The 9717-nt window shown below is 35.5% G+C and overlaps 1 protein-coding gene across 1 annotated transcript; it reads right to left on the bottom strand.

Annotated features, from left to right (window-relative positions):
• Positions 1-4207: 4207 nt before the first annotated feature.
• LOC121427797 (tripartite motif-containing protein 2-like) lies at positions 4208-6182 on the bottom strand. Its single transcript, XM_041624357.1, has one exon. The coding sequence runs from the start codon at positions 6082-6084 to the stop codon at positions 4258-4260; it is 1827 nt and encodes a 608-aa protein (XP_041480291.1). The 5' UTR covers positions 6085-6182; the 3' UTR covers positions 4208-4257.
• Positions 6183-9717: the final 3535 nt, after the last annotated feature.

Raw genomic sequence — 9717 nt, 5'->3', positions numbered from 1 at the left:
AAGATGTCTCAAATAGATCAATAACCTGACAACTGAGCGCGCTTCGCGCGTTCCCTAAGTGACTCGAAAGTTTTGCTGGTGCCCCCCAATGCCGTGACCCACGGTACGCCACTGTTCACATATATACATGTACTTAATAGACAATATATTATTAATAGGGCGTTGGTTATATATAGTTCTATAGCTCGTAGTTTTATATGATATGGTGGTATGTGTTACAATGAAATTAGTGTTGTATGTTTATGTATAAAAGTATATTTTATCAGATTGAGTGATTGATTGAGTGATTCTATTCACAGGAAAAACACGACAAATATAAGTGTAAGATTTAAAGGGTAAAATAACCTTAACATGATAGCTCATGAAACTCGATATGGCTTAAAGGGGAATCCAGCCTTGGCCATAGAATGTTGTGTCGGGAAGGAGAAAAATAAATTAAACAGAATGGTGAAAGTTTGAAAGAAATTGGACAAGAAATAAGAAAGTTATAGCTGCTTTAAAATTGAGATCACTAATACTATGTAGATTTCAAATTGGCAACTCAGTAGGTAAATTATGACAAGGGGCAAGGACAACTTTCTCATAGGCCATGTACTTTATTATCAGGGATTTGTGGTTTTCTCCAAAGTACCCATTCCCCTGGGGCAGTAATCTAAATATAACCCAGGTAGTATATTGTTTTATGTCCTCATGAAAGCAAAATATAATTTGAAATAAAACTTTTAGGAAAAATGACATTTTAGTCAAAATATGTATTGGAGTACATGGAGGAATAGTCCTTGCCTTACATCACTATGACATCCCATATGCGGCCAATTTGAAGTCTCCATGGGTATAGTGATTACCAATATTTACTACTTTTAAAATTCATAACTTTCTTGTTGTTTGTCCAATATTGTTCAAACTTTCACCTATCAACTTGTCTGATTTTTATTTTCCTTATAAAAACAATTTTTTATTTGGGTTGGATTCCCCTTTAAGGTCCTTACCTAAGTAAATGATGACGAGCAAAACTGACTTAAGAACACAAAAGTACAGCTACACCCTTCATCAAATATATATATCTTGAGTACCACAATAACAAACCAATCGTAAAATCAATAGAAAAGGACGTGTAAATGTGTAAAATCAAGACATATACACACCGAACATAATTTACAGGAAACACAAAAATAACATTCATGCATCTGCGATGGTTACATACTTCGTAATATCATATGATATATTCAATGATATATAAACCAGTCTATTTTACATGTATCATATTGATTGATTGATTTCATTCGTATAAGGCATTATTAATACAAAACATATAAGATTCAAAGTATAAAATACCTTGAAAGGATAGATCATGAAAGCCGAGGTGTCGTATTTTCATTTTGATCCTTACGTAAGTATGATGATAAGCTAAATATACTTAATAATTACACTATACAGCTACAAACTCCATCAAGCAAGTCTTGTGCATTTACGTAACAAGAAAATCATCAAACCTTCACTCTACATTGCAGGGATTTGAAATAAATCCAGACGAACTGTAGTTCGAGACCATTCCTACAAATTTATTTTTAAATCACAACGGATTCAAATTGAAATCCCTCAAGATTTAAAACTAAAGTAAATGTATTCATACTAAAAGGACAAGTCCACCCTAACAAAAACTTGATTTGAATAAAAAGAGAAAAATTCAACAAGCATAACACTGAAAATTTCATCAAAATCGGATGTAAAATAAGAAAGTTATGACATTTCAAAGTTTCGCTTTGTAATGTAAATATTCTTATTTTGATATGAAAATAAAATGTACAACCGATTTCTAAATTTATATCCATCCGCTTTAATTTCGAGGTAATTTCGAGTTTATAATGAATCTTCACCATGTATCCCAATCAAGCTTAAATTTTTCTTAATATAAACTTCTTTCATAAATTTGGATGTACATTTGAGTTTTTAAAGTTTTTAAATTGTTGATGCATTATTTTCATATATGTTTGAATTCATCTAATTATGTTAAATTACTAGAGTTTTTCGAGAATACAAGGCCACTCAATTATGCACTCCGTGAAACCTTTATTTTTGCAATTTTTCCATAACTTTCTACACGATACTCAATTTTTTGCAATTTATTTCTTAATACACTATTCTTTATACCAACAATTTTAACTTCAAGTGAAACTATATTCATACGCATTGGATTATTATGTCTCAAAATTTTACTGGAATATTAATTGGTTATTGGACATTTCTTTCAAAAAATATTCGTTTATTTTCAATGTTGTTGCGGTTATGATTTATATCAAATATTTCACTATTTATGTTTATATATTATGTTTTTACTTTGTAAATCTTTCTCAAGTCAGCCACTGGCTGCGATGAAATGATAATAAAACCTTCAATTCAATTCAATTCAATTTATTTCACAAAAACAGTTATATGAACGAGCCAGCTACATTTAAATGAGAGAGTCGACGATGTCATTCACTCACTATTTCTTTTGTTTTTTATTGTTTGAAATATGAAATATTTTTATTTTCTCGTCATTGTCATGCGAAATGAAGTTTCATTCCTCCCTGAACACGTGGAATTCCATTATTTTAACATTTTGTGCTTCACACAAGGAGGTCTAATCGTCAAATTCGTAAAAATTGAAATATTGTATAATTCAAACAATAAAAAACAAAAGAAATAGTGAGTGAGTGAAATCATCAACTCTCTCATTTGGATGTAACTGGCTCGTTCATATAACTTTTTTGTTAAAAATAAGCGAAACTTTGAAATGTCATAACTTTCTCATTTTACATCCGATTTTGATGAAATCTTCAGCATTGTGCTTGTCTGATTTTTCTCTATTGATTCAAATCAACATTTTTTCTGAGGTGGACTTGACCTTTAATCCAGATTTCGATTGGTCCCCAAATATAGTCCCTCTGGATTTCTTTTAAAAATCCCTGCAATTTAGAATGCATAGAAAAAAGATAAAGGTGCATGTGTCAAGTGCGAAATCAATTATATACGAATTATTTACTATTCGCAGTAAAGATTTTCAATTCAATTCAATTCAGTTCTTTTATTTCATTTCCATTCAAAATATAATACAAAGTAATATAAAGCAATATAAAGCAATACAAATCAAGTACAATTTGATAGGGCATTCTAACTTCGTAAAACAGAAAAAACAGTATAATATAGAGCATAAATGGAAATGAGGGGGATCCACTAAAAAGCAAAGCTTGTAAAGTGTGGACCCCCCTGGAAATGAAGAAATTATAGTTGACTTATTCTTATATGCATACATGCAATATACATCATAATAATACGTGTTGTTTATAGAGTTCATAATTTTATATGATATATATAACAAATCCAGTTAATGCTTTTTTGCCAACATTTTTTTTAAATTAAGGTTCTGAGAAAAAGGACACTAAACTTAGGTGACCCTAAAAAGACAAGGGGTTGATTCAGCAGCCCTCGACATTCGACGGTCAAGATCATAAGGGGAATGAATCAGCCAACCCCCGTCTTTTTAGGCGTTAAAATAGCCTAGTCTGTATAGGGTTAAGAAATTCGGATGAATATGAATACATTTATTTTCAGGGCATTTTTGTTGGTTTATAGACCAAAAACTGTTGATTTAAGGTTTTTAAAGGTCAATTTTATGCAAGATAAAAAAAGTTTCTGCCTAACCACTACCCTAGCCTTAAGTAAGTAAGCACAACGAAATTTATCGTGCCATGTCCATGGTATTTTTGTTTATATATACTTGACATGTCTAATGACCTACGTTTTAATAGAAGAGTTTATTGTATGGAGTAGTCCACGGGGGGGGGGGGGGGTGTATACGAACTTGCTACGAATTCGGGGTAGAAGACAAACTGTTTCAAGTTAACTTTATGTTTTCAGCATGATTGTGTCAGTAGTTGTGGTTGGTCCTTTCAATTTTACAATATTCTAAACTCTTCTGATCTACCTTGCCTAGACTGTTGTCCCATGTCCCACATTTGTTAGCTAAGCAATACCGAAGCCAATTCAAGCACACTGAATTCAAACCTATCAATTCTAATTGACTCGTAATGCGGAAATTCGTTTGATATAAAATAACGTAGTTCTTGACTTCAAAGGTATAATTAAATGATTTGTATAAATCCGTTTAAAGAATAACATTAAAAAGCTAGGGGGACAATTCAGTGGATATGACCCCCCCCCTCGATATGTAGTGATACCGTAACACTGTAATGCATTAAAGTTGATCCATTATTATCAGTAGAATATATAGAGTCTATCCGGGGTGCAGAAAGCGATCTCGCCTGATCGGTATTGCTGGAGATAATACCAATTTCTACCAGGCTTTGCAATCTTGTAATTATTAACAAGGTTTCGAATGTGTGTAAGCTCATTTGTATACTCGTCAATTCTCACCAACCCTTCATCATGCTTCACCGTGGCTACCAGGATGAGATTACCTTGAGATACAGCAGCATGAATGAAACTGACAGGTTTGGTTAATGTATGTTGTACAACACCTTCTTTGTCTATCAATCGTAAAGTATTCCCTGTTACAATTAGTAGAGAGTCATCGTAACTAGTGATTTGGTCAGGCGTATATCCAGTGCATGGTATCTCCCTGACTGCTTGCCCACCTGCTGCTGAAAATACAAGGATCTTCTGGGGCTCTCTGTAGCTTACATAGATCAGATCATCACCACCAACAGTGAGATTAGGAATCCCGCCTTCATCTTTACCCAAAGACTCAAACATTACATTCAGTTTTATGTATTCTCGTGTGTAGAGTGTGATATCGTTTGCATAATCGATCACAATGCATCGTCCGACAGAGAGGTACCCTACCGCATGAATCTCAACATCCTTGAGAACTGTCTGTTGGAATTTGCCGTCTGAAGAGAAGATGTTGATGCCACCTGTCCAGCACCCTACTGCCATCCTACCATCTGGAGTACTGACCATGGTATTCATGCTGTTCTTAGTCGGCAAAGCGACGTCCTTCGCAACTACGTAAACAATCTTACCGAGATCTAACTCGTCCTTTCGAACGTTTCTCTCAAAACCGACACTTTTCCCTTTCTTGCTTGATTTCCTGGGCTTCTCGTAGTCAGGATCCTCTTGATCAAAGGCCTCTCGTATCTCCTCACAGAGAGTGTCGTGTGCAGCCAAAGTATCCATATCGAACGGTATCTTTGTTCTATTGGTTACCATGTCAGCAACGGTCGTCAACTGATTGATGTACTTCTGAGCCGATGTCTTCATCTCTTCCAGTTCTTTCTCTACTCCTTCGGTCTTTTCCTTAACTTCTCCAAGCAGAATGTCTCTTCTCTCTGTCAGTTGCCGGACTATGTCATTGTAAGCCTTGTTGACATCATATATACACTCTTTCTTAGCACTGCCAACAAGCTTTATCTGTTCATCGATGAAATCTAAGTACTTCTGGAAGCATACTTGCTTCTTATCCACCTTTGATTTTATGTCTTCGATGCTCTCCCTGTGTCTGTTCTCATAAGCAGCTGCCTCCATGACCTGGTGCTTAGCTTCGTCTTTATGTTCCATGACAACACACTTGAAGCATGTGAATCTCCTGCAGTTGGAACAGAAACACTCCTCGTCTTCTTTCGGGTGTTTCCTGCATTTCCGGTATCTACGTATCGTCACCTTCCCTGATAATATCTCACTCATGGCTATGACTTCATGATCAATGAAGTCACCCCATTGAGAGTGGGCGTTGAGGCAAGTGGTGCAGAGATACTTGCCACAGTCTTGGCAGTAGACAGCAGCACTGGACTTGTCATCGGATTTACAACTCATGCAAATCTGAGGATGACACTTCATGTCCTCTATTAGATTCTTCAAAGCAAGATTTACCTGTAGTTTGCTGACATCTTGGTTTGGGACCTGGGTTACAGCTCTGCAGACAGGGCATCGGATTTGGTAATTGCCATGGCACTCCAAGAGGTTGTCCAGACAGGTCTTGCAGAAAGTGTGAGAACATGACAGGATCTTGGGATCAGTGAAGGTAGAAAGACATACAGGACACTCCATACTCTGGGAGATGACATTTTTTAATGTATCAGCCATGATTGAAACTCTATATAAGACTGCAAAATAAAAGACAATGAAAAAATATGCAAATCATTCAGTATGTATGTCCTTTGACTCTCATAAAAAAACAGGGTCATCTCAAAGATAAGTTATTGCTAATTATTTACCCACATTATCTATATATTTGCTAAACATAAAATATGATATTTTATCGCACGTTTGTTACTAGAGAATGTACTTTGATACAGGGTATTATAGGAAGCTCATAGCTTAGGTTTCGGGGGGGGGCAGGGGTGTGAAAAAATATCCAATTCGTCGTGGTTTAGTGGTTATGACTCAGCTTAAGCCGGTGTAATAATAGCAGCGCTTTATATCTTCAGAAAAAAAGCTTAATAGATCCAGCTTTTGTTATCATCATCATCATCTCACTGGCAGATCCAGGGGGGCACATTTGGACCGTGCCCCCCCCCCCCTTGAGAGGCATAATGGCCATGAATATTCATTAGGTGGGCTGATGGTGTCACACCCCCACTTTTCTTTTTCTTATGTTATTACAAGAAATCATAAATGTTTCATTTTTCATACATTTGTAAATGATGTGTCTCTATTATGATAAAATAAGTTGCAGCAATAAATAACTAATGCACTAAATCGGTTGTCAATCTAATCGTTTTAATTCTTGGTAGAAAAAATATGAATAAACATAAATTCATATAATGAAATAGAAAAGAACATGTGGGGGATATGACATCATCAGCCCATCTAATGAATATTCATGAAGACATGCCCGGACTGTTTCATCGGAATAGTGCAAATCTTTAAAATTCAATAATTTCATTATTTGTTATCCAATTTTAATCAAATTTTCAGCATTTTGCTCTGGGAATTTTATTCTATTTATACATATATGAATATCTCCAGCCTGGACCATCCCTTTAATGTTTCCCTATGTATGATGTATGTTTTAGAATACTTTAGACAATTTCTCTACTACTTCCGGGTTGACAAACGACGTTGATCTAGTTCAATCATATTTCCTCATAGAAACTGATTTAAGGATTTTCCTTGTTCTTACATGTATCTTGAACAGAATTTAACAAAGTAGGTCTACATCCCCATAAAATAAATGTTGAATATATTATAATCTCTTAACACTTTAGTCACAGAGTAACTTTAAAACTGACGTGGAAGGTATCCTGAAATAGTCATATTTAACACGGGCTTATATGTTTTTTTTTGTTGAAAAATTTGAAAACGGATAGAGAAATATATCTTTGGAAAATACATGAATGGGTTTGCTTACTTTCCTCGAACCTCCTGTATCCGCTCACACGATAAAAATCTCTGTTTAATCAAAATGCTGTAATACGATGTACTCTCACGATGAAGCTCGTCTTGGCCTAAATAATTCACAATAAGGATGTATACTTAATCGTGTACTTACAAGTCACATGCATTTACAAATTAGACTGTTTGTCAATAACTGCGAATTTCCAACGACATAACCTTTGGCATTGTGTACATTGTACATTTTTAACATGTTTAAAACAAATAATGGCAATGATATGACATGGGCGTAACAGGTGGGGTGGGGGAAAGAATAAGTTCCCCCTCGACCAGGCGCGTACGCAAGGGGGGGGTTTAGGGGGTTCAACCTCCCCCCTTTTCGTTTCCTTTTTTTTTTTTTTTTTTTTTTTTTGCTTGTCTCACCGGAGGTCGGTCTGGTCAAGGAGTTATCGGGCAAGCGCCTGATAACTCCTTGGTCTGGTTACGGACAGTTCCCCTACCCAATAATATATATGACAGCAATAATGAACAGAATCTCATGTTTCCGACGAAAAACACAGAAAAAAATTTCCGCTCGCTTCGCTCGCTCCATTTTATTATATCTTTTATTTCCGCATGTCGCCGACATGATCATGGTATCGCCATTAACAAGGCCATACATGATTATTATGATATATACTCATGAATACAAGTGAACCAAGACAAAGACATACGTTTTCTTACAAAATATGTTTTACCAATATGAAAACCAAAATGACGGAAAACGCTAAAATGTCGGTTAGCTCGCTCCGCTCGCTCGTAATAATTTATGAAATTCCATAAGTATCTAGTCTCCTGTTCAAGGCCGTATTATGAGTGTTACGAATAGAAGGACATGTAGCATCGACTAATACTTGATTTACTAACAAACTATTGACAAGAAATGTATGTTTTGACGGGAAAACGCGAAAATTATTTAATGAAATCATTTATGAAATTCCTTAAGTTTCTAGTCTTTTGATCAAGGCCATATCATGAGACTTACGAGCAGAAGGACATGTATCATCAACTAATATGTAATCATTACCAGTGGCGTAACTACGGGGGCATAGGGGGGCACGTGCCCCCCCCCCCCCCCATCGGCTGGCCAAAAAAAAAACGGGGGAAAAGGGAAAAAGAGGGAGAAAGTGAAAGAAACATAGTGGGATGGAAGAAATTATTGTTAATTATGTTTATGTTATATTACATAAAAATATATATAACTTTATGAAACATAATTTGCTCAGGGTCTATTACTTCATTGTTCCTGATACTCGCATTGTCTGTTTAACGAGATATATAATCCTGTTGTACTAAAACCTCCCGTGTTCAAGTCAATATACACCAAATATATCTCCTCGCACTTCGAATTATTATTGTTTTATGTAGTGACATATCATTTTAAGGTCTTAATATAAAACATTTCCCGTCCGTGCTTACGTTCGCATTAGTGAATTAGTGAGATAATATGTCTGCTCTTCATGATTTCCTAAAATCAGTCCTTAAAATGTCAATTTTTTTAATCTGAATATCGAAGATTTCAGCTTGCGCTCGCATCATTTGGTTAGTGGTCTACGTGAATTCCTACAAACAAGCCTTAGAATGCCCCTCTTCAGGTGTGAATTTCCAAATTTTTCAGCTCGCGCTCGCAATATTTGACTAGTGAGATGCGTATGATAATCATGACTACATTGACTACAAAAAGTATGTCTTTAGGTGTAATTCTAACAAACTCAGCATGCGCTTGGCACTCGCATTAGATAGCTATGGTGAGATATGTGTACTCTTAATGGATTCTTTTAAAAATAGTCCTTAAAATATCCACGTTTGGGGTCAATATATATACAAAAATTTCAGCTCGCGCTTCGCGCTCGCTTCATTTGGTTAATGAAATACGTAGGGTCGTCGTGAATTCCTACAAAAAAGCCTTAAAATGTCCCTCTTCAGGTCTGAAATTCCTAAAATTTTCAGCTCGCGCTTTGCGCGTGCAATATTTGATTAGTGAGATGCGCATTTTAATCATGATTACAATGACAATTGCTTTATGTGTTTGGATGCATATAATTCTAACAAAATCAGCAAGCGCTTGGCACTCGCATTAGAATACTATGGTGAGATATATATACTCTTAATAGATTCCTAAAATATAGTCCTTAAAATGTCTGATTGGGATCAATATATACAAAAATTTCAGCTAGCGCTTCGCGCTCGCATTGTTTGTTTAGCGAAACAAGTACATATCATGATTACAAAAATTTGCTTATAATTTCCCCTTTTAGGTCTGAATATAAAAAATTTTCAGCTCGCGCTTCGCGCTCGCATTATGTGATCAGTGACATACATATCCGTTTAATGACACTGTCC

Source organism: Lytechinus variegatus, chromosome 14 (assembly GCF_018143015.1).
Source record: "Lytechinus variegatus isolate NC3 chromosome 14, Lvar_3.0, whole genome shotgun sequence".
Lineage (NCBI taxonomy): Eukaryota > Metazoa > Echinodermata > Echinoidea > Temnopleuroida > Toxopneustidae > Lytechinus > Lytechinus variegatus.
Note: the sequence above shows the minus strand (reverse complement) of the source record. Positions and strands in the feature narration are given on the sequence as shown.

Coding starts and splice junctions, on each gene's coding strand:
- LOC121427797 (XM_041624357.1), bottom strand. CDS start 6,084: ATGGCTGATACATTAAAAAATGTCATCTCCCAGAGTATGGAGTGTCCT.